A 25650-nucleotide genomic window follows, 5' to 3' on the forward strand; every position below is an offset into this window, starting at 1 on the left:
TGCAAAAAAACAGTTTCAATCAAACGTCACTGAAAATCTGGGGCATAACGACGTCGGCGTACATCATCTTCATTATAACCGTCTTCATTTTAACTTATTACTAAACCCAAAGATGGGTGAGCAAATGGGCTCCAGGAATCATTAAATTATATATGAAAGTGCATATTAAACTAAATAAAAAAAACAAAACGAACACCACAGCAGCCAGGGAACATTAAGAGTACAAGAAGTCATTTAAGATTTTAACTGTTTATTAAAAACGTTTGGGAAATGACAAACAAATGTTTGGTCTGTTATCTTCAGACTCAGGGCTGACTAAGGAATGTCTATTAAATTAACGACGATGGATAATGGTGTTCTGTATGGGCTGAGGAGCTTGCTGCCCCCGCTTTACGCTCTTTCTTTCATGCCCCAGTGAACCTGTCCAGTTAGCATTCGGAAGAAACCTTCTAAATTCTTTATTGAAGACTTCTTAGCCTATTAAAGTACCACTGTACCTCTTCAATGTTAATTTTCTTGTAAAAGAGCAGGCTGGGATTTTCTATGGGAACAAAGGATGGGAAGAGGCTCCCGCTTTGCTTCAGTTGAGACAACGCACGCACTCATTGGAACTCTTAATAAATGCATCATCGTAGATAGAGGGTGAGCAGACAGAGACACACACATATACGCAAACTTTTGGCCATTTAAGAACCATGGAGCAACTCAAGGGAGACGCTAATATGTGAAGTGACATTTTTGTCTGAAAAGTTTACGAGGTTTATTAGTGAAACGATTCAGCTCCCATGTCTTTCTAAGAGTTTATGCGGTAAACCTCAACCCAGACACAATAAAAAAAACAACAATGTGAACAATAGTGACAGTTAACACCACTGGCTGAAATGTAATCCAGGCTACTCTCTGAACAGTGGTTTTCAGAGAGGATCGATGACAGCATATTTATATTTTGTTTGTTTTAAAGAAAGGTGTTTAAGTCACTCAACAATTACTTTAATTTACACACTAACGAAGTACACTAAACACTACATACTATATACGTTTTAAATTGATATGAACAAATAAAATCAGTGAATATGTGAATCACTATTAAACAGCAAACTAATTTAGTTTGGCCAGTGGAAGCATTTTTATAGAAACCTAATTTTCTGTAGATGATATTCATAAACTGAACATAATTGCAACTGACCGTTACAGACATTTAATTTCACACTATAATGATGATACAAGGAAGATTAATAAGGCAAAATGCTGAATTTTTCTTTGATGTTTTGAATTGCAAATGAGCTCCACAAATTTCCTGTTGCTAACAGTGAAGGGAGGGGGGGGGGAATATGAGGAATAAACTTTAAGCACAAGCCAACTCCATAAAATCTAAAGTGCCACATCTCCACTGATTCTTCACATGATTTAAGCCTGTTCCTCGGTGGTAATGTGGTCTTCAGCAGATCATGAAACATCACCGCTGCTGAGACAACTGTGTGAGATTTATGCACCCAATGTGAGAAGGCAGCGATGCGCTGAGCACTTGGCGCGACGCCTGTGTAAACATGTGTTCCTGTGTTTACACGCAAACATGGTTGTGTGTAATTAGCGGCCTAACCCAATCAGTGTGTGTATAATTACAGTCATTAGTGTCGAAGCCAAGCTGCCATGCTCTCTAAACTAGGCAATAAACATGGCTCCTCTCCAGCTACAATCTTGCCCTCATCTTTCTTATTTACTGCCTTCATATTGCTGTAAATTTTATGCAAGACTTGATGCTGCTCTCACGCAGTCTCCCTCTTATCTCCTCTTTCAGTCTCTCTGTCACTTTAGCAATCAGTGTTTGTACAAATTCTCTGCTGTGATCTCTGGGTTAGTTAGTGGTGCAGCTGATGAAGCCTGATGCTTTATGAGCACTTCCCCCCCAGATGGTAGTGTCAGACACTCACTGAGTCAATGCTGCCGGCAGCAAACGGCATCACTCTCTGCTTCCACTGCTCACTGCAATCTGCAATTAATTAGAGACTAGAGTATAATTACTGTTAAGGCGCAAAACTATTAAAATAAGATAATTACATTTTCTCTGGCTGGAGTTACACTAGTGCGCAGTCTGTTCAAAACATTAACTCATTAATATTTCAATATTGTACGCAATCATCTCATTTCTACATTACTGCTCTGTTATGGTAATAAAAGTCATAATAGCGACAATAATAATAAACTATTTTTAGACACCGGATCAAAACATGCACAACTTCACAAAAATAAATAAATGAATAAATAAATAAAACTAATAAAGTAGTATCATATAAAAAGCCCTTATTAGGCTCTTATTAGGACTACCTCTCAGTACAGCACAAACACTGCAAAATTACCACTATAATATAACTTTTTTTCCTTCTTTTTTTTTTTTTTAATCAAACTTGACTTCAAACTTTAAGTGTGAGTGGAGTCATAAATATGTAGAAATAAAAACTAAATGACCAATAACAGGTTGTTAATAATCCTGATACAAGAGCTGAACGGTTTGGAGGAGGATACCAAGTAGCCCTTATTAGGTCTTGAGCAGCAGGTTCCTGGTTTGAGTATTTACAGCATGAAGACCTTTTTCAGAGTAACATGTCTGAGAATTCAGACTTTTTTTTGCGTGGCCAGATACATTTGCAGGATATTCTTACCTAGCATTTTACTTAAATTATCCAGTTAACTGTATTTCCTCTCATTTTTAAGTATTAAACATGTGTATACTCTATGTTTTTCTATGTTTTCAGTAACACATGCATAAAATGAAGTTGTATTTCACTTAATAAAAGACATATCTTTTGGAAAAGTCAGTTGTGATGATTTATATCGTCGTCATGATTTATATAGTGAACTGGGTTGTGGTGGTTTGTCATCCATAAAGAGTCAGTCACTATATTGAAAGTTTGGGAAATGCTTATTTAAATGATAAACTCCACATATCACATGTCAATAATGAAAGATCCAGAAGAACTATTCAATTTGTTTGGATTTACATTACATACACTTTCTTGGACGTCACGATATACAACTATAGCTTGTGATAGAATTTTATGATCTAAGTCGTACAGTTGTACGTCAGCAAAACTGAAAGAAACCAGTAAAAACTACAAATGTTACATAAGGAGCATCTCTGAGCCTTTTTTTAATCTATTTTCCTATCCCCTCCTTTCAGTTACCTATCTGCTAACCTTACCAATCTATCCACAACGTGAAGCCGCGACACTAACAGCGGTCTGTGTAACCATAATACATTTTTTTAATAAAGGCATATCTAATGACAAAACCTTCACACTCTGTTGATTGTTGTCACTGATACAGCGAGTGCAGAGACGTTGCGAAGATGCCCCCCTTTGCCGTCAATAATGAGATTTATACACTGAGTGTACTGTATGTGGCTGCTATGCAAATATCATGACACATCTGTTGTTATATAGATGTATGATTTTCATACATATGGCATTTCAGGTAGGTGTGTGTGTGTGTGGGGGGGGGGGGTACAATAATGAAATAAAATAAATTAGGAATTCTCATAATAAAGAAGATAAAGAAAATGGGAGAGAGTGAAAAGGGAAGACGCTAAGAAGGAGGCTTTCATTCACTGTTTTTATCTCATTCCATGTTATTATATTCACTCAATCAAAAGCCCTCTTATACATACGTCTATATGAACTGCCTCTCACTCTCGCACGCTCTCTCTCTCCGGCTCATTCGCAATTATGAAGGAAAGACAAAGAAAAGCGATTCATCTTTCTGTCGTGGCCCCTTAATGATATCATTAAAATGACTGACAGCTTTGAATAGCATTGGAAATTTACCCCAGTCAAAACAAATCTGATCCGTTTTGGAAACAGCGCCTGGTGGTTCGTTAGGGGAGAGGTGCAACATGAGGGTGTAACACGGGGCGAGGTAGGGAAGAGGGGAAGTTGTTAATGAGGGTGACCTCAGAGGGGGGGGTCACATTGGGGGTACTGGGGAGCACTCCTGCAGGGAGGTCCCCCACTCCATAAACACCCATACACCCGCCTTTCTCACTTCTATCCGACACCCAATCCCATCTGTGCCACATTCATTTTCATTGTCTTAATGAACATGATAAATATATCTCGTCTCTATTGATGAATGCTATTTGACAGCCATGGGGGTGGCAGGCAGGAGAGGATAGGCCCTTGATTGGAGTGTAATCATTATTAAAGGCACAGCATGAATAATGTATTCAGATTGGAGAAGAGACATAAAACATATACACACACACACACACACACACACACACACACACACACACACAGACGTACACAAGTGTTTGGGCCCAAGGGGTGTTTCATTCACAACTTGACACTCCTGCTGTTATTATCATCATCAGCTTTGTTCGGGATAGATTGTGTGTGAAAGAGCGAAACGTGGTGGGCAACGCTTTTGTTGTGCGTGAGTGCTAAACTCTGATCAGCTGGTGGATGCACACCAATGCATATGTGCACTCGCACACAGACACACGTGTAGATGACTCACGCTCTCTCATCTTGCCAGATGCCTCGCTCTCGCATGTGGGCCTGCAAACAATTAGAAAATGAAAACAAACCTTTTTGTCATCCCCGTCTCTTTCTATTTGTACTGCATTGCTTCTCCACTCTGCACTTGTTCACCTTGAAGCGTTCCATGTCTCTCTCCTTCACATCCGCCACTTCTTTCAGTCTCTTTACCTCCACCTTCAATGTGTCATTAGCCTCCTGAAGATGTCTGACAAAGCCGGGGAGATACAGAGACAGAGTTGAGCGGAGAAAAAAATATATACATGGAGAGGCAGACACGGAAAAAGACAGATGCCTATTATCATCAAGAGACTCTTGTTAACATGGCAGACAAAATATTCTACCAGGCAACTGCAGCGGCGTCTTTGTTTTTTCTTTTCAGAGCCGTCTTTAACTAGCACATCATGGTCCAGTATAATGGAATGGTATATTCTTGCAGCCGCTGACTCTTGAGGATACGAATTTTAGTATTTTGTAATGTCACAACATGTTATACATCTGAATAATTACAAAAAACATGTTGATTTTACTATAAACTATAACATGACACCAGTTTATATTACAGAAGTAGAAATGTATGTAACAGTGTGATGGGGGAAACATTCTGCAGAGCAGACTTTCATGTAGCCTATGTTCCAGGTGTATGGAGACTTTTACTACTGCTACAGGTCAACCAGAGAACAAACACACACATACACACACACAGTGTGTAAGTTAAGAGAGCCAGAGAGGGGGAAAAAAAGCAGACAGAGACAGATGTGGTGCTGCTAGGAGGGGCTGAGGGAGGTATAACGCCGCAGGAGGGCGGGATGACAGAAGACGGCTAGACCACTTTGATCTCTGAAAAGAGGAATATGTCACGCCCATGTCTCTGTGCGGACAGTGTGTGCATGTGCATGCACGTGCGTGTGTGTGTGTGTGTGTGTGTGCATGAATCACAATGACACAGTCATGGAGAAAGACTGTCAGGTCAGAGAGTCCACTTGAAACACTCCAAAACATGCACATAATACACACACACACGCGCACGATAACCACCAGTGTCTCTTTGCATGAAACCCGCTGAAATGAATACTCACTCTTTCTCTTTAGTGACAATGAGCTGCAGTTTGTTTTGGGCCTTCATCTGAGCAGTGAGTTTTTCACTGGCAGCCCTGGAAGAAAATAGACTCGAGTTATCCGAGGTCTGAATTTTAAAACACCAGATTAGAAGTACGCTTTCTTACAAATGTTACCAAAGATTTCTGAAGCAAGAACATGTCACAGGTGTATTCATACTTTTGTTCAGTAATCCAATGGTTGATGTTGGTCATGACCAGCTGGCTCTCATGGCGAAGGTTTGCATGGTCAGACCGTGTCCCCTCCAGATCTGACCGCAGTTTATCCACCTGCAATATACATTAAAATCCTCTATCACAACACAAGCAGTTATATTACAATTTACAACATAAAATGGCATGTGTATATTCCTTTCTTTAAACCTAATTTTCTTTATATGTACTTGAGTCCTTTGCACCTTGTTTTATTGCTTCCTTTAGAGGAAACTATTACTTTCCACTAAAGATGAGCTTTAAGTCCGTTTCCCTTACAAACACAGGCACTTCCACCATAAATGCAAAACTTATTGTTACAGTGGTAATTCAACCAGAACTTCCAAAATGATGTTTTGCTTTATTAGGACTAGGCAGCATGTGTGGTGTTTAAATTGTATGTGAAAAGTCGTGGCTTGGATTGGAGGCAAAGAAGATATAGAGAGGCACCATGGCGACACGAGAAAAACATTTGGTAAATGGGGAATAACTGGGGCTGAAATAGGCGGCATTTGCTGACACAGGTATAAATAGCCGGGTGATGTATTAGGCAGGTGCTTAAAGACAAAAAATGAAGGGTGGGGAATGAGCAGAATCAGCCAGAAGTCTGAACAGAGGAGGAGGAGACGGTCGTGAAAACAGGGATGCCATGGCACACCAAACTGCTGATTCCCCCCCCCCCCCCCATGCTTATCAGTCAGGACCTCTCCAGCCCTAAACTCTGGGGAACCTGACACATTTCCCTTATCGCCATGGAAACACCTTGATATACCATACCATCAACCAACAAAGACTTGGGCAAACATGAAAAAGTTTCTCATATGTGGGCAATGATTTATGTCTCCAAAAATGTCATTTGATTAATCTAAAATGTCAAAATATCAACTGCTATGGGAGATAAATCATGGCATCCCTGCATATGTGTCTATGTATATTTTCAACATCATATGAATTTCATTTATATAAAAAATATTTGAAGATATATATATATTATTTTTTTTGTTTATTTCAAGTGTTAGAAGTAGCTTGGTCCACATCTGATCTGTCACAATATTACGAAACGATGGAGCGACTTTATCTGAGGCAAACAGAAAGATGTGGTGATGACAGTGACACATTATCAATAATTAAAATTTCATAACATGTTGACAAATTACATTTTAATTCCATTTGATTAAGGAACGGCTGCAGTTCAGCAGAAACAGCGGTGACGAATAAACAGTGGGGACAATGGAATCATATCAAGCAAATCATTCGATTCCGAGGAGTCAAGCGAGTCAGGCTATCAATTGTAATTAAATTTTACCAACAAGAGAATAAATACAGCGAATCCCCTGTTGTTTGTGATTTCATCCAAGTTGTTTAATGCCTTGATGCATCTTCATGTGAAGCACTTATTGGCTAAAACCACAGGCTGATACACCAATATTAATTATCTACAAAAAAAATTGTATCAAACCATTAAAAGCTCTGGAAAAAAAAACAAAAAAACACCTCGACTCACGTTGTGTCTGCACACACCTCCACATGCACGGGCATGTACAAGCACATTCACACCATGACAGGATATGTGGCATGCTGTAATGACAGTAATTACCTGTGGTCTCACATTAACATCTCCCCCCCTGACTGTCTGACTGGCTTGGCTGGTGTAGGGATGTAAATCACAGCACGGGCCTGATGTTGTGACAAGGGAGGCAGTGAAAGGGTGTGTGAGAAAGAGGGGGGGGAGAATGTGAGTGAGTGGGGGGGGAGAGAGAGAGAGAGAGAGAGAGAGAGAGAGAGAGAAAGAGAAATGGGGACATTTAGAGAAAAAAAGGACAAGGAGGTGCGATTGCAGCAGGTGGTGGAGGTGGTGGGGGGGGAAGTAAAGTAGCATACCTGCTTAACATTTAGATTGGTTTTGTTGCACAAATATTTTAGCAGATGATGGGGGCTAAAAGGGGCAACAGAATGCATTTGGGACACAAGTTTCGCAAAACCAGTGGTCCTTTCAGGTCCGCGCAAGAAAATATGAGTTTACTGGCGAGCGGCTGCTGCTGAAGGATGTGGAATCCTTACAGCTGCTTCAACGGTATTTATCATTTTGATAGTTTATTTTATCAGAATAAGGCAGAGTTGTCCAGGCCACAGCACACACTTTTTTGGTTACAATGGCTACAAGATGGACTTTGTGGAGTAATACTCTGTTTTCTTCTTATTCCCCCCCCCCCCAACTTTTCTATCTGAATTTACTTTTGTGACAAACCACAAAGCATACCTGCAGACAGAAAAAAAACAAAGTTGGGAGGACTTGTGCACTTAATGGATTTTCCATCTTTTTTTCTTTTTTTTTTATTCTCCATGGAACTGCAGACTGGGATCATGTTGCACATTAGCTGAACAGGACAAATGTGCGTTTGCACTAAAACAGATCAAACTGTCCAACCCTGTGGGATAAACATAATTCAAAGTGAACTTTTTCTGGGTAAAAAAGAGAACATAACGATGAGGGGGTGGGGGGGGGAATCAAAAGCAGTCTGGGTGTTTCTACCATCACCATCAAACCGGCGAAGCCGAGTTTGAGCCATTACTCTGTTCCACTCAGCTCATCAGAGCACATCCTCTCATCAAATTAATGAACACATTTATTGTTAAACACGTTTTTATAAAACATTCATTCATTCTGTCTAATTAAAAGACCCAACAGGCCTGACATCACTTAAATATGCATACTTATCACTCACAGGGTTTGAATTAAAGATCCAAGCGTGTGTGTGTGCATGTGTGCGTGTGTGTGTGTGTGTGTGTGTGTGTGTGTGTGTGCGTACGATGGCAGGGGAGAACGACGTTTCCTAAGCAGGTCTTCTCACTCTGGGTTTAATGGTGATAATCATGGCGTGACCCAACATTAAGACCGTGTGTGTTTATGTGTGTCTGACTCTCCCTAATGGTGACGATGATGACATGTTCTCCATTAGACTAGTCAGTGGGCCACAGCAGATCTAGCATATTAATGATGCTGATGATGGCTTCTTTAATTACCTTCATCTGCTCCTGCATGGCCGGACTTCTTTTCCCTGAGCCCTTTCATCACACACTCTCCTACGCATGCTGCTGGGTTGTTTATCACTGGCTGCCATTATTGAAGTCCCCTATCTTGCATCTAGCCTGCATGCACACTGCTATATTACCAGGCTGCAGCAGATGCTTTTTAACCATTTCCCAGCAAGATGAAATTAAATTTCTCCCATTGACAGTAAAATGTATCCTTTAAATCTATATGTATATCTAACATGTTGAAGGAACCGAGGCTATGTATTTTTTTTTCGGTCGGTCATATCACTGAATGTCAGGAGCTGTCACTGCTACTAAATCTAAATTTAGAGAGATTCCCAATGCTGCAAACTTCCATGTCCTTTGAACGACCTTTTTATATGTATTTCATTATGGCAATGTTTTTGTAAGGAAGTTTGCTTATAGATAACACTTAAAAACTCCTTAGAATTAAAACAGTCATGCCGAACAATGCCAAACTGTAGATCAGTTAAAACGACTTCACAATCCTAAATATGTGGGTTAATCTCCAACAATTACCAGGGACATGTCTAAAATCTCAATATTTAACAGAGGAGTCTGGTGTATTTAGCGTTTCCGGGTTCCAGCTCGACTCGCCCCAGCACGGAACAGTTAAGGTTGTGTTTCTATTACAATATAGTACCTCCTCAACGTGGGCGGAGTCATCACTGCACGGCTGCCGTGACTTCATTTTACACGCGACACACACAAACGAGTGACTCGTGACTTGTAAAGCAGTTGTTCTCAGTGTAACTGAATCATTAGAATAAGTTAAATCAAAAATTTTGTTCAGTACTTCCTCCATAAAATATTAAATATTGAGATTTTAGACATTTCCCAGGGAATTGTAAGAGATTAACCCACGTATTTAGGATTGTTAAGTCGTTTTAACTGATCTACAGTTCGGCATTGTTTGGCTTGATTCTTGCGTCGGACGTTGCGCTCATGCTTCTTCCTCTGACCAATCAGTGGCCGGCAGTCTGGCGAAGTCACACATAGTGTCGCCTCAGCTCGCTTGGAACCCGCGCCAGAGCAGGTACTAAAAAAAAAAAGTACCAGGTACTAGTGGAAACGCAAAATAGCCATGCGAGGAGAGGCGAGCTAATGGAAACACGCCAATAGTGTTAGTCCACCAATTCTACTTTTAATCCGTAGTCAGTCCTACTTTACTACCATACTTAACTGAAACTCCTCCAACAAAAGAAATATCTAAATGTGACCTGATTGTGAGGGATTCCTACTACAAACTGACAAGATATTTAGTTGTTGAGGTGACTGTGCTGCAGCAGCGTACAAAACATTTAAGTTGTTATTCTGTTGTTTAGTGATATGCCGATAGAGCCGAGAGAGTTCAGGGGAAAAAAAGATTGCTTTTTTTCTTGCTTATTTTTTTTGAAAACACCTTCATAAAAAAGCAACATGCAAACAATATGTCTCAGTGAGAGGCATTAATATTACAGAATAATATTTCCTTTGTGTGATTGATTTGCATGGCACAAACGGATAAAGGAAAAACCCAACAACCTTTACGTGCCTGTTTCATAATTTCCTCTTCTTTTGCTTTTTTAAATCAAATTCATCATGCCTTATGTGGCCCCGCCACCGTCCTGGACACAGCATCTTTCTTTGTGAAGGAAGACGGCGTATGAAGCCAAGAGGGACACAGAAAGTTATCGAGTTAATATGAGGAGGAAAGAAAAAAAAACAAAAAACTTTGTTACTTTGTCTGTCCATCTCATCTCTCAAATGAATTACATCTCTGTAACTTAATGAGCTGTGTTCGAGCGTGATGGGACATGGGGACACACATTGTGCGCACACACACACACACACACAGGCAAAGTAAATACAAAGTCTATTCCATGATTAAACAGCCTGAGAATTGGTCCATTTTTTTCCTTGACTCATCAACTAAACAAATGAGCTTCATTTATCTGTCCTCATTTCTCCAACATCAAACCTGCACCGGTGTGTGTGCGTAAAAAACGGGGGTCTAGTGTGGGGTCATTTTAAGCTAATTAGGGCAGGCCTGGGGCTTCAATCAGGTATAATGAGTGAGATCAATGAACAGATAAGTCCGCTCACCCACACAGCTACTTACAGCTAAAGATGTACATTTTTGCGTCTCGCAGGAAAATGATTAGATGGCGGTGATATTAGGCAGCTAAATTACCGCCCGTCACTGTTGCAAAAGTAAAGATGTAGGAAACATCTTTATTTCATGTCCAACTTCTGTGCGGCACAAAAAAAAGTGTTGTGATGCTGTTTGTGATTCTGTGTCTTGATCAATGATGTCTATGCAAGGAGCAGTCTTAGGCACCCCACTGACTCCATGATTAAAAGCCATTGTCTAATTGCATTTCTATAGGATGACATCACGATTTAGGGGCAACTAAGAAGTTTAGAGACGACTACACACTGATAAACTTTTGCTTTTTGAAAACTTCCCCACAAATTCTCATTAAAAATGTTTGAAATCTATCGCTCCATGCTAAAAAGAAGCGGAGGTAAACACACTAATGACTGTGATTGTGTGTGTGTGTGTTTGTGTGATGGAGAGAGAGAGGAAAAAAGAGAAGAGATGATCTGATCAGTCACAAAAACATGCCTACATGTTTACCATGACTTGTATTTGAACTGGACTCATGCAGAGGGACAGACATGAGAGAAGTGTTTTTGTCTGCGTGTGTTTGTGTGTGTGCTTGTATTTGTTACCTATTTAGGACATTTTCTAGCATAAACACTGACCTCGTCAGAACCAGTAGTCCTCATGGTGACGAAAGACCTGGTCCTAATATGGCAGAATCTGATTTCTGTGGAACTGGTTGAGTTAGGGCTAATATTTGAAGTGTGATTAGGGTTAGGCATTAACTGGTTATGGTTAAGGTTTGGGATAAGGCTTTGGGTAGACTGTCCAAATGAATGGAAGTCAATGCAAGTCTTAAAATGGACAGAAATACAAGAGTGTGAGTGTGTGTGTGTGTGTGTGTGTGCACGCACACATGCAGTCACAAAGTTTACCACCATAAATATGCAAATATTTGTCTCCATATCAGAGTAGAGACACTAAGTAGAACCCCACAAAACCCAAACATGTTTTGGTTTCATTCAGCACACACACACACACACACACACACACACTGCATACAAAGACATACCCACCGCAAAGACAGAGCTATCTGAGGTTCAGCTACTGTGCACTGAGGCAATTTATAATATAGATTTCCTCTATAGGCCACTGTAGTGTACCATTTACCATTTCAAACCCTTTGATTTTTTTTTCACCAGCGGATAATTCATCTTCTGCTAGTCAATAACAGAGATCAGGACCTAATGAAGGAGTCATAGTCAAAATGGCCATCACACCGGTGTTTAAACAGAATGTAGACAAATTCATTGGAAAGCTCATCTGTTGTTGAGATGATGGAAAACAGTTTGATGCGGGGGGGGGGGGGGGGGGGGGGGATTGGTGAAGGATCTAGTCTGACTCTGCGACTACACAAATACACGGACGTGCGGATAAGTGCAACAGCAACTGCAAATTTAGACGGACTGTAAATGAGTAGAAGTGTACTCATACCCATGCACATTACCGTTACTCTCTCCATTCTTCTCAAACGGGTCTTTTGTTACCGTCTGTCTTTTCCACAACACATTTCCTTAGATAATTATAGACCAGCAATTACGATCATCATTGAGCACTTATCTTTAAGTCTCTACCAGAACAAAGAAGGATTTATAGTTTTCTTTTTCTTTTTTTTCAGCCCTACTGAGTCCAACAATCGGGTTTCAGTAAATGAACAGGTGTATTATACGCACGCTGGGAGGGATTCTAAGAAGAGAATAAAAATAGTGACTGATGTTAGAGAGGAGGACCTTTGCAGAACATAATCTTGCACCATTATGGCCATTAATCCAATACAATGTGATGCATATGGTCTTTTCATTGTCTCCTGCTTTATTCTCCACATTAGGTTTGCGGGGCAGCTGGAGCCAATCCCAGCTGACACACGGGGCGAAAGGCAGAGTAAACCCTGGACAGATCGCCAGTCCATCACAGGGTGTATGTCGTCTTTAATACTGAAAAACTCAAATGCATATAACCATATTTGGGCATTCTGTCTCTAGTAAACCACAGCAACTCAGCCTTTATGCACACCGACTATTGCAAAAAAAAGTAATTTAAAGGCTCTCTAAGTTTGAACATTGTGCCTCAGGTGAAAGCCTGACTAACCGAGTTCATTGGTGAATTCCACATAGTAAGTTCATTAAAGCATGAAGGCCAATCACCATGTACTGTCTGATGTATGGCAGACATTTCTCCATTACCTCGCTCAGTATGCCTCGAAAACAATATCTGTAGAGAGCGGCTTCCCACCTCCGTCATGGGCCCTAATAACAGGTGTCAGTGAAAAGATGAATATCTGTTCATGAGACCAAATTCAGGGGTGGCAAAGGCAGAGACGGAGAGATTTGAAGAGAAGTTCAGAGAAAGACGAAGAACTCATGACAAAGACTTGCTTGTCTACTGACTGACCAGTCAAATGGCCTAAGGCAGGAAAGTCAGAACAAATGGAGAGCCATGCCATGTGGGCCTCATCATTCACAAGGACAGACAGAAGAAAAAGAAAAGAGAGACGTGCTGGGATCCGACTGTATTGCCTTTAAGAAGACCCATCGTAACTCTGCCACGACTTCAGCCTCCATTCCTTGAATGTACCTTTTGTACAGAAAGGTGAAGCAGAGTAAAGGTGCAACAATCCCGCCTTTAATAGGCTGTATAAAATGAGCTCAGGGAATAAGTCTGTCTTCCTCTTGGGTAACACATGAGTAAAAAAAAAAAGAGGAGAGAAGACAAAAAGAGATAAGGGGATCTGAGAGGGAGAAATAAAGAAAGAAACAAAAAGCAGAAAAGAAAAAAACAGAGAAACTTTAAGGAGACATTGGAAGAAAAAAATGCAAAAATCAAGATCCGAGTGCACCATGGTGCGTGCAAGCTTTAGAAGGAATTCAAAGTTTGTCGAATCTAAATGAACATCACCTCCCCATCCTGGCTTTACCCTTAATTATCCATTCTGCCTTTGTACAGCAGCAGCTCAGCTCTGACAACTGCTCTCCCCAGAGATTCCCCAACACTCCCAGCCAGAACATTAGGGAATATCAGGGAATATTACTCCCAGGAATTAATGCTCCAAATCACCTTGCCAGGTTTAGGTCCCACATACACACCCCTCCCTCTCCTGGACAAGATAATCCAGGCTGTAGCACCGGATATATGCCACTAATCATCAAAAAGGTAGGGGGGTGGGGGCGGTGAAGGAGAAAGGAAGAGAAAGGAAGGAGAGAGGAGTTTGGAGGACACTGGAGGGGAGAAGAGATGGCTGAAAATATTTATCCATCTAAAAAGATCAATATGCTAATTAGCAGATGTAGTAAACACTCACATTATTATCCATGATAATAGACATGATGGAAATTGTGAAATTGGTATAGCTTTTTTGTGTGTACAGGGATATTTCAAATGACAAACACATTACTTGTGCAATGCCAAGGCAATAGAAACACATTATTTGACAAGGTCTGCTGTGTATTTATTTACCTGGTCCTGTGCATCTTGTTTGTCTCTCTCTGCCTTGAGTTTCTGATTGACAGCCTGTTGAAGGCTCTTCCTCAGCTCTGCCACCTCAGTCTCCAGCTTCATAGCCACTGACCTGCCAGCACACACAAAGATGGAGAGATTCTTACGGAGAAAAAAAACATACTTAAATAAGGTTGTTATTCAAATTCAGTTTTAATTCTTAGTTAATAAATCATTTCATAAAAAATATACCAGTCATCTCTCTATAATCCTATAATCTAGCTCTCATCAGCTATCATCTTGATTGGATTTCAGTCTCTTGATTATTAATAACATTTACATAAATGTAATCAAAAATTAGAACGAATAATACAACACGTGATAATCATCATTATTACCAAAAATGTTCCAAAAACAAAACACAATTAAGCTTCTGGAAAATTCAGACTTGTTGGCGTTTTCAATGTAGATTATGTGTGGATATGTGAGAAAGCTGCGTGTGTGTGTGTGTGTGTGTGTGTGTGTGTGTGTGCATGGCAGTCGAGCTAAGGGAATGTGAAGGGGATCAATATGAAAGGGTCTATTCCTGCCACGCAACTGTGGTGCCTGTGTGTGTGTGTGAGTCTGTTAGTGTGTGTGCGTGTGTGTATACAACGCGTGCGAGAGAGTTTGTGTGTGCCAGCTGCCCTGGCTACGGCAGGATCAATACGACAAATGATTACCATTTCCACAAACCTCCCTCCACAGCCGCGCTTCGGCCGCTCAGTGAGCCTCAACACCATCCACACACGTGTACACACACACACACAGACACACACACAGAGACCAACCTCACGCTTGACACACACCTCGAAAAAAAGCACATATAAAAATGACAAATAACAAGAACGGCACAAAAAGTAAAAAATAATATTCATGCCTTTCAAAGGTAAAAGTTTGGGGGAAAGTAACCTTTATTATTCTGCAGGAAAAAAGGGAACGACAGGAAAGACGGTAGAGAGTCAACATTTGACTCCAAGTTTTTATTTTATCATTAAAGTGACACTTCAAAAAACACAAACTAAATAATGCAGTTAAATATTTCCCTCTCTCCATATATGCAGTATTATTTTTACAGTTGATCATTTTGACCATTTAATGTAAAAAAAGAAAAGGTTTATCTGAACTGTTGATCCTACTTTTTTAAGGATGCAAATGTGAATAGTTATTATTATTATCATGGTGCAATCTGCTCAAAGTTTACCATTTTACTTGAAATCTGACTAACATGATTAACCTGTTGCTATAAAAAAAAAAATTCTAAAGCATTTTTGACAAATTGACAAATAACTTCAGCTCAAGTGAGGGGTTTTAGAGTCGTTTGTTATCTTTATGTCTTTATTAGACAACGCTGAGTAGAAGAAGGAAAATGAGGAGTGTGAGAGATGGATGCCGACATAAAACAAAAGATTTCCAGATGGACTCACTGTTTTTGATTTTTTTTTTTAAATAAAAAAAAAAGTCAGAGGTAGGATTCACCATAAAAATTCTTAAATATATGATATAAAAAAAGACATTTTAGTCTTTTTGTTGCTCAATACAGATTAAAACAGCAGTAGTAGTTAAGACTGATACTCGAAGAATAAGACGGTGTTGGTGTAAAAAAAAAAATCTGAGGCAGATTTAGAACAGCCAAAACAAAATGGAAAGACAATGCCTGATAGATTGGTCCACAGAGAGAACACATGATAGGATGAACAGAGTGGGAGAAAGAAAGGGAAGAAAGCGAGGAGGCGTCCTGTGGAGTAAGGAGGGGATTTCCCACAGCACAGATGGAAGCCATTAGTATGGTGTTGTTGCTTAAAAACCTTTCATGTCTTTGCAGTTATTAGATAATACTGGGCTAACAGTAAACAGCTTGATTCTGCAAATGGATGTAATATGCAGACACAGCGATTGTTTTACCATCCAGTACCTAAAATTGGTTTGAAATGTAATAAAATGCAATAATTCAGAAAGTAACCTATAAAGTCTCCATGCCGAGTTTTAAATTGTCGGTTGACGAGGGAAAATGTTCCACGGCTCGCCTTAACCAAGAAACTCCCTGAGACGGAGAGACCGTTGCAGTGAGGTCATGCCGAAGCCAAAGCCACAACCGCAGCTATGCGCGCACAAACAGAAACACACAAACACACACTCGACTGGGTGATACATGCTTGCTGATGTCATCACCGCAGCTCTGGTGACACACGGGGGTCAACCAGGGGTCTCACCTCTGAACTCTGAACTCGGCGACCTAACATCTAACATGACCGAGTGCATTTTGGTATTTTGATAAAACAGACGCTGCCGGCCGTTATTCAGTCGACGTGCTGGGCTATTAAAATTCTTCACAATAACAATTTAATGTCTGAGAAAGCCACACGTTGCCTATTTTGTTTTTGTGCACTCATTTAAGCAATATATGTATTAAGAGTTCAGGGGTGTTCTGTTCAACACATGTTGAGTTTAACAGCCTACTGTATGCCGCACATAAAACATCTAAATGTTTTTGATTACTGAGCTCACCCTTGGGACAATGGGGAAAGGGATAAGAGAGGAAGCTTCTCTCCCTCTCTTCCTTCTTACCTTATTTTCTCCTCTGCTTGCTTTCCCTCGCTCAGGCTTCCCTCCATCCGCCTCACTTCCTCTGCCCGGGCTGCCAAATCCTCCACTGGAGCAGGAGAGACACAGAGAGAGAGGAAGTGTGAGAAAAAGCAACAGTTTACTTCAGTCATCACAGAGTGGACCTCATTCAAACTGCACATATGACAGAGTTAGTTGAGTTTTCATTTTTATTTCAAAAGCGTAAACATGCAACATGAGGGATATGTTTCTACAGTACAGCAGACCAAGGCAAATGTAGTGATTTACAAAACATGCATACACTGATGCGGTTGTTGATTCTCGGGAAGTTCGGCACGAGTGGGGGGGGAAATCTGAATCGCCAAAACAACAACCTCCACCACAGAAGAGGCACTGAATGCGTTTCAGAGGCCGAGGAGGAAGGAGTGCAAGTAATGCAGTGATTACACTTGGATGGATGGAGCAGCAGCCCTTTTGTTGAGATGCAGAGGAAGAGCTCCCAGACCTCGTCAATAGATGGCACTCTTTACCTTGAGCAGGCCACTTCGGCTCATACTCTGTAGATCCTCAATCACGTTCCCCTTTCAACTGTCTCTTCCGTCCACATGCAATAAAACCCCATTGTCCTACACTTAGTAGTTTAGCACATCGAACGGATGAATAATAAACCACTAGTCAGGTTTTCTTGGTTACATTTGCGTTTGCAGACCCTTTACACTTTGAATTTCCAATTTTTGATTTTGCTGTTTTAGCCCCCCTTTTTGTTCTGCGTGCTGTTTTGTGAGTCAATGTTTCTTCAACCTTTTCACTAAAATTCAGTATTCATTGAATATAACATAAACTGTCAGCCATCGGTGGCCAAGGCTAGTGAATATTGAGAAGGTGTGTGCGCTGAATATTTCGAGGATGGACCTTGACTTTGTGGGTGTGGATGCGTATTTCGAGTGTGTGAAATAGAAACAGAAAAATGTTTAGTGTATTGCTGTAATGCTTTTAAGGCCACGCACCACGCTGTGATGGGAGCGGTGGGACATGTTGAGAAGGCGGCGGAAGGTAAAAACCAACACCAGAAAGAGAAAGAGATTCTGAAAAGGAGCATCTGCATTTAATGAAACCATGATTAATTCATGGTTTTGTACGATCCAAACCATTTAAAGTGAAGTCCGACAAAAAAAGCAATGTGTTAGCTGGAACTGCAAAAATATTCAGTGATGCATTAACATTTATCCCAGTGTGTGTGTGTGTGTGTGTGCGCATGTATGCACTCTACCTTGGGTTGTTTTTGTTTTTTTCCAAAACTCAAGGTGAAAGTTTGTTATGACTCCAAATAATCAATAAAGGTAGAGATGTGAAAACTTGAGGTCGGGATCAAATTCTCATTCAAGGCATTAGTTGCGAGGTGACCTCAGTGACACCTCCGACCAGGGGAGGCCACAGATAGCAGCCGTGTGTACGGACTGTTTACACAAACTCTTCGATATTTTACACAAACACTGGACAAGGATCCACATACGAACCTCGATTTCTCTACACTTCTCAGTAACCAAAAGACATCCTACATTATGATGTTTGGTGTCTGTTACAAGCTGATTTTAGAGGCTTTATGAGTTCAGTTATGACTTTAGTCCACAATCCAAGATCTTGCGTATCTCACCCACTCCTTGACTTTCTTGACCCTTTTAAACTTAGGATGTGACATTAATCCATAATCTAACTCTTGGTGCCTCCCACTCTCTGCCTTCATACAAGCTTCAAAGCCCCATCATACAGCATCAGCCATCTAATCACAGATCTGGAGTCAGATTATGCCGCTCTTGCACCTAACCTTTAACATGAGAAGGATGAAAACCCAGCTAACCCTGAATCGGTGCTTGGCTAGGCTGGGCCCTGCCCGGCCCTCATAAAAGCTTCATAAGTCTTCATAGGGGCTTCCTTTGGCTTTGTTGGTGGATTCGTAGCAGGCTAAGGTGCTCCCGAGAGGCGTCCCAAAGCCTCTCAAGACTCTTTCTCTCTCTTTATGAAGTTTCATGGGCTTGCAACACTGCTTTTGGGTATAAGCCAAAAGGTGCAGGTACACAGCTGCACAACCGCCATGCACACAAATACATCACAAGACAAAAAAGACAAACAAACACAAATCATATGCACACAACAGTGGGAAAAAAAACTCACAAAGACCAACGTGCACACACAGAAAGTTAAACTCATACACACATCCACCCCAACACATTCCCCTCTTGCACTCTCCTCTTCGCTTTATTTACAATCCTATGGCAGCGGTACAAGGGCCCGGGGCTATAACACACGGCACCTAATGCTCAAACTGCCAGGTAATCTCATGTCTGACATCCCCCTTTGATAGAAACTGATCAATAGACTCTTGTAAAGGAGTCATTTTCTCTGATGTTTCTACCAACCACTTCTCTCTATCTCTCCCTTTCTTTCTCTCCCTCTCTCTCTCTCTCTCTCTCTCTCCCCCCCCTTCTCTTTTATTAGCCATACATTTATAATTCATATTTCAGTGGGGCTGAGTTTGCTCTGAGACAAAGGGGGGGCTTCTTTGTGCAATAAAGAACAATGGTGGTGAAATGATGGGGAGAAATGCCAGTGTTTGCTGCTGGTTCCGGTGAACAACAGTTTTGGGGATCGATAGAGTGTGAAATGGGATTATAGCTAGTAATAGAGGTGAATTGGAGGAGAGAGGCCTGTGCACGTGTGTGTCCAGGGATCCAGGGTGAATAGCAGCACACGCACAAACACACACACACACATGCGCATGCACATACTCATGCGAGCAATAATGATTTCATCATCTTTAGGCAGATGCACATCAGCAGCACAGAGGGCGGGTAATATCACATTTCTGTTTTTGTGGGAGTGTGGAAATATGGATATTGTGTTTTTGTTTATGCTGTTATTTCATTTGTTGTCACACAGTATCCCATTTATTTCACATTATGGCCCGCGTGACAACTCATCTTATTTAACATGGAAGACGACACTATCCGTCACATTTAAATATTTTGAACATGCTCGATTTTGAGAGTGAGGAAAATGTTACTTTAACTGAACAATAACCACAATTTATAACATAAAACACAAGCTTTCTCTACTTTTTGTTCTCTTTTAAGACAAGTCAATCTGTTTAACAGTCTAAAACATATACATATAAAAAGAATGCGATGTTATCTTGATCAATGTGCTGTTTGCCCGACACTGTACGGCACACACTGGCGTACCCTAAGCGCCATATTAAGCGCCGTACGATTTCCTCACTATTGTGTGAGAAACAGGATATCTAGCATGCTGTCAAAGTGTGACAGAATATGACGCATTGAGTCGTACACCATATTTAAGGACTTTTTTCTCTCGCTTTTTTTTTTTTAATCACCCCCTTCTTTCCCGTCTCTGAATTGTCTCCTGACACAGTTTGATTGAATTCAGCTGCCTTCAGACACTTCAATCTCATCCATGTGACATCTCCTGGGTTCTCAACTCATCCTCCTATCCTCTGTTTCTGTCCTATTTTGACATTCCTTCTGTCTTACCCATCACATCCCAACTACAGTTTTGTATATTCCCAGTTAACTGTGGGATTCAACATATTACCAGTTCCATGCCATCAAACAAACAAAATGACAGAAAAAATAAATAAATAAGTCAATTGTATAACAACTAATATATCAACATAGGAAAAACTATATGGGACTTGCATGCTTATTGTTTTCCTGCTGCTACTGGCTGCAACCATGGTGATATTTCAATGCATTTTTAATTTGCCAGATGAATAATTCTGTAATTTTACAGAATGGTGAAGACGGACAAATAATATGACAGGTTAGTACGTAAAATAACATATAACCTTATTTTGTGTGTCTACTTCTGCGGGCATTTTAAACCTTTTTGCGTACAGTACTCCTGTTTTTAAAATCCACTCCATCCTCGGCCAGAACTGCTGTTAACAAGCAACAAAAGAATCATCACCATTCATGGCAATGTTTACAAAATACAGAGAGAACCTTGACAAGGGCTTCATGTTAATGAAAAGGCCTTTTGTTCATGGCAGTAATTTTTCAAACTGACTCCTCACCCAGTCTATTCAGGCCACTGCTGTATCCAGGTAAACAATGCCCTCTTTGTTATAATAATGCATCTTCATTCTTCTTAAGTCATTACGATCTGCTCAATGTTGCTGGATTGTATTTGCTGAAGGTAAAAGCTGAATAATATGTGGTTTTGTGTCGAGCGTGGAGTTGAGGGAATGCGTTTTGATCACAGTCAAAGGCCAAGCTACACAGCGTTGTCCTTCTGTTTCTATCTTGTTAATGAGCAGTATTCACAGAGCAAGCCAGCCACTGTCTGCCACAGAGAGAGACCTCAGATTCATCTCTCTGCGGACAATAGGTGATTGTGTGTGTGTGTGTGTGTGTGTGTGTGTGTTTGCACCTCAGAGAACAAGTGTGTATGTGCTAATTAAAGCAGTGGGAGTCAAGAGAAATGGCCGTGTGCGTGTGTATGTGAGGTGTTTGCCTGGCGTGACCGTAGATGTGTACGTTAATTCTTAATGAGACATTTCTGTGCCCAGAGAGACCCGGCCATCACCATTCCTGCACTGAAACACTACTACAAAGGACACTGTTGGACACACACACACACAGAGCAGATCATTACCATACAGCTAAACCAGTACCCCATTAAATCAAACCTCAATCTACAGAGTGTGTGCATGTGTGTGTGTGCTATTGTATTTGTTACATCTGTAGGACCCTTTCTGGCATAAACACTGAACTTGTCAGGACCAGTAGTCCTCATTGTCACCAAAACCTGGTCCTATGAGGAATAACCTAATTTCTGAGGAACTGGTTAAATTTAAGGATAATATTTGAATGGTTTTGTTTAGGCTGACCATGCAGTGTCCTGGGTAGAATGGCTATGCACAACCTGAGTGTGTGTCTCGGAGGAAACTTTGTGTGCAGACAGCCAGCAACCAAATCACCACATCGCTGTGCCAGTGCTGGGTAATTTGAGCAGGACAGGGCAACAGCAGTGTAGCTGGTCCTAGCTGCCTGAGAGGCAAAGCACAATATACAGCTCTGATCAGCCACAACAATGAAACAGGTGACTGGTTACAATGTTGGGTATGATCAAGCCATGAAGTCATAGATAATTACTGTTAAAGGATAATTATTAAAGTTCAAAATGAGTTCAAATAACATTACAGGAAAAAAAAAATCAAAATAAAATGAAGTGATTTTACAACAGGGTAAACAAACTCCACTGCTCTGAACCAGTTAGCTGTTTTATATTGTTGAGGCTGATCGGTGAATACTGTATATGTGTACATGGTATTTGCTGATGGACAAATGGACAGATAAAACAAGTAGCTGATGGATTTTCTTTTTGACTGATTGCTACCTGTCACTTGGTATTTGCCGTGTAGCTCATCCAGCTCTTGGCTCAGCCGCCTGACGCAAGCGTTCAGGCTCTGTTTCTCTCTGGAGGCACTTCTCATCTTCTCCTCCTCCTTCTGTAACTTCTCCTGAAGCCTCTGCACCTCGGCTCTCTGTACGTCCGCCTCCCTGCTCCCTCTTGCAGCCTCCTGCCGGGCCTCCTCCAGCTCCTCCTCTGACTGCCTGAGGAGTGTCACACGTATCTGCAGCACAAATAAAAAAGGCCAAAGACGAGCAACACATGAGCAACTTTTCACATCAGGTCTGCTCCTTGACTACTGTATTTAGAAGGGAATTCACATATCAGAACGAGCCGAAAATGTGTCTTGAGGGACGACTTGTTATTTGATCTTGCTACCACACTTGCATTTGTTTTTACACAGTAAACGTTGTAGAGTTGACACTAAAAGTCAATTTAACACCAGTCCTGATTAGTCCTGTTGTATTATAACAATAAAACATTTAACACAACACACTATTAAATTTAGTTGCATTTGAACAGAAAAAGAGTTGAATGCAACTCTCAGTATTAATTAAAACTAAAAGACTATTTGGTCATAATGGAAATTGGTGTTAAATTGACTCTTTTAGTGAAATTTACTGTTAATGCAAGCAAAAAAATGTACTTTTAAAGTATTGCATGGCATGCAGAAATGTCACTTGGGTGACATAGTGAATGTGGCTTGAACAAAGGTGCTCCTTGTGCCCTTAATTGTGTCCTGAGAAAGGACACGTGTGCATTAAGAGTTGTCTTCTTGTGACTGGTTCACCGGATCGTCAGAACAACGCCAAGGTCTGAGTGCACGTGTCTGTGGAAAACATGGGCTAATGATTTGAAAAAGTTATATTGTTTACACGCTCGAGCTCAGTTTCCTTTAAATAAATGCCCCTGACATTATCTCTGTATTCAGCAACAGTGTACGTATGACAAAGCATTTGTGCAAATTTGTGCATAATAAAGATTAATGTGTACATGCATAATGCATGTGGCAAATGTAGATGTAGCCATCGATACATGTGTCCTCCGTACATGACAGACTCATTATGTGATATTCCACGGGGAAGTAGGCATGAAAGAATGACCTGACAGCAAGAGGACGTTATATGACTCTATACAGTACACTAAGGTTTCCTTGTGTGTATGTTCGTGTGCTTGGGAGGGATGTGTGTGCGCACACATGTGATCGCAGTAAGCATGACATTTGTATCACTTGTATGTGCCATAGGACAAACAATTAATGTGTAAAATCAAATGTTCCCACTTACAGCCACACACACACACACACACACACACACACACGTGTGATGTGTCTATGACTGCCAGCAATGTTGGCACTCTGCCAGGATACAGTCGCCACTTTGAGTAATTTGAATATTTAGTGTCCCATTGAGCTCTTAATTGGAGTCAATTTCACCAGCCTTGGTACTGTTTGGTGCTTTAATTAATGGTGCGGCAATTTGTTTCTGCCACACAATCGCAGTAAAAAAAGAAAAATCACCAGGTGGATTGGTGGTGCCTTGACTCTCCAGCTCATGTGCTCAGTCTGCGATGTGTGCAGAGACAACATTTTTAAGGACAATATGGACAAGGCTGCTGAATTCAAATGTAGAAGGAGAAAAGGTCAAAATAACACAATCTCCCTGAATTAGAGGACAGGTCAGCAGATGTGCATTACTTTGATACATTTTGGGTGTCTGCCAGCTCCAGCTCTAACCGCTTGACTTCGTTTTTCAGATGTGTCACTTCCTTTTCCAGTTGGCTGCGATCGCTCAGGTGCGCGCGCTGAGAATGTGCAACACTTTGCTTCAGGACTGCATTTTCCTCGGTTCTGTGGGAAGGACAGCGAAGACGGACTAGCTGAGTGAAAACATTTTGATTAGCCCACTTAAAATACATCACTCTAAAGTTTCTATGCAACATATAACACACAACTATGCTACTGTGTTTCTTTTAGTAAGCAGACTGTTAAGAGAATGAGCGAGAGTAGGTGGTGGAGGCAGATGGGAGGGGCATGACGGGAGAGACAATGACAGGAACTGGGATCAGCAGAGGAGAATGAGAGTTTTATAGACTCTGTTATTACTGTCTCTCCAGCTCTGACTTCATCTGAAGAATAGCCTTTTCACACACCGCAATGCGCTCAGCCTGCTCAGTACAGCGCTGGAACACAGAAGCACACCAGCACGCAATCAAACACAGCAAAAAAAAAAAACACCATAAATGAACATAAACTTAATACTCGTTTAATTGTAAGACTAGCTTCAAACATAAGCCATAGCATTCAACACAATTTGTGAGTACTAGTATTTTAAAAAAAACGCAATTTCTCACTCTGTACATACACTTGAGAAAATGCTATCTATGGTTTTGTGTAATGATATGCACAAAATGTAAGTGGGAAAGTGTAATCTTAATATGCAAGGACGACAGTCTGTGACCTTACCTTCTGTAGCTGCTGCCTGTGTCTTTGCAGGCTGAAATATTCCTCATCGGAATGAGAATGACTCTGTTGATGTAGCCGTAGGTCACATTCCAACACTCGCTTCTATCAGCAAAGAGAGAGCAAAAAAATATATATATATATAAATATTAAAAATACCCTTGGCTGATTTTAGTCAATCACAAGCTAACTGAAATTAAAATGACTCTTAATAAACCTAGGTCACGAATGGGCGCCTCTGAAACGAACGGCATCTCAGCAGATTACATGGATTTTGGTTTACTAATAAATGACAAATGACATTGATGTGCCATTAAGAAAACACATCATTATGTATTACACTCATTTGTGTATTGATTTGTTGCATCGCAGAGCACAGAGACACATAACCTTGATCTTCTAAAACCCCAACACAATGAGATCAACACTATCAACTGGATGTTATTCTGAGAAGGCAAAAAAAAACTGCTTAATGTATCACTACCTTCAATCACAGTCCATTAACTACTGTCCTTCATAAAGGCAAATTATTCAAATTATATCAGTAATTCAAAAGTAGATGGAAGCAATCTTTATGTTATAGTCAGAACACGAATGGAATGGACTACAATATAGATAACATTAACACATTCCATTTGAGCTCAATATGAATCTATATAACTTGTACATACATGTTAT

The 25650-nt window shown here is 40.7% G+C and overlaps 1 protein-coding gene across 3 annotated transcripts in view; it reads right to left on the reverse strand.

The window, feature by feature from the left end:
• Nucleotides 1-25650, reverse strand: part of LOC131469942 (golgin subfamily A member 6-like protein 22) — a 103870-nt gene that overhangs the window by 23076 nt on the left and 55144 nt on the right. For 2 of the 3 annotated variants that reach the window (XM_058645412.1, XM_058645403.1), the window contains exons 13-22: nucleotides 24976-25077; nucleotides 24616-24692; nucleotides 24216-24360; nucleotides 22497-22734; nucleotides 17085-17169; nucleotides 14499-14610; nucleotides 5811-5920; nucleotides 5612-5686; nucleotides 4647-4740; nucleotides 4513-4553 (exon numbers count right to left, since the gene is read on the reverse strand). In XM_058645412.1, coding sequence (XP_058501395.1) covers nucleotides 4513-4553; nucleotides 4647-4740; nucleotides 5612-5686; nucleotides 5811-5920; nucleotides 14499-14610; nucleotides 17085-17169; nucleotides 22497-22734; nucleotides 24216-24360; nucleotides 24616-24692; nucleotides 24976-25077 — 1079 coding nt within the window. Of the gene's footprint in view, nucleotides 1-1931; nucleotides 1991-4512; nucleotides 4554-4646; nucleotides 4741-5611; nucleotides 5687-5810; nucleotides 5921-14498; nucleotides 14611-17084; nucleotides 17170-22496; nucleotides 22735-24215; nucleotides 24361-24615; nucleotides 24693-24975; nucleotides 25078-25650 lie in introns of all 3 variants that reach the window. The other variant, XM_058645419.1, reaches the window with a different exon arrangement.

Source organism: Solea solea, chromosome 1 (assembly GCF_958295425.1).
Source record: "Solea solea chromosome 1, fSolSol10.1, whole genome shotgun sequence".
Taxonomy (NCBI): Eukaryota; Metazoa; Chordata; class Actinopteri; order Pleuronectiformes; family Soleidae; genus Solea; species Solea solea.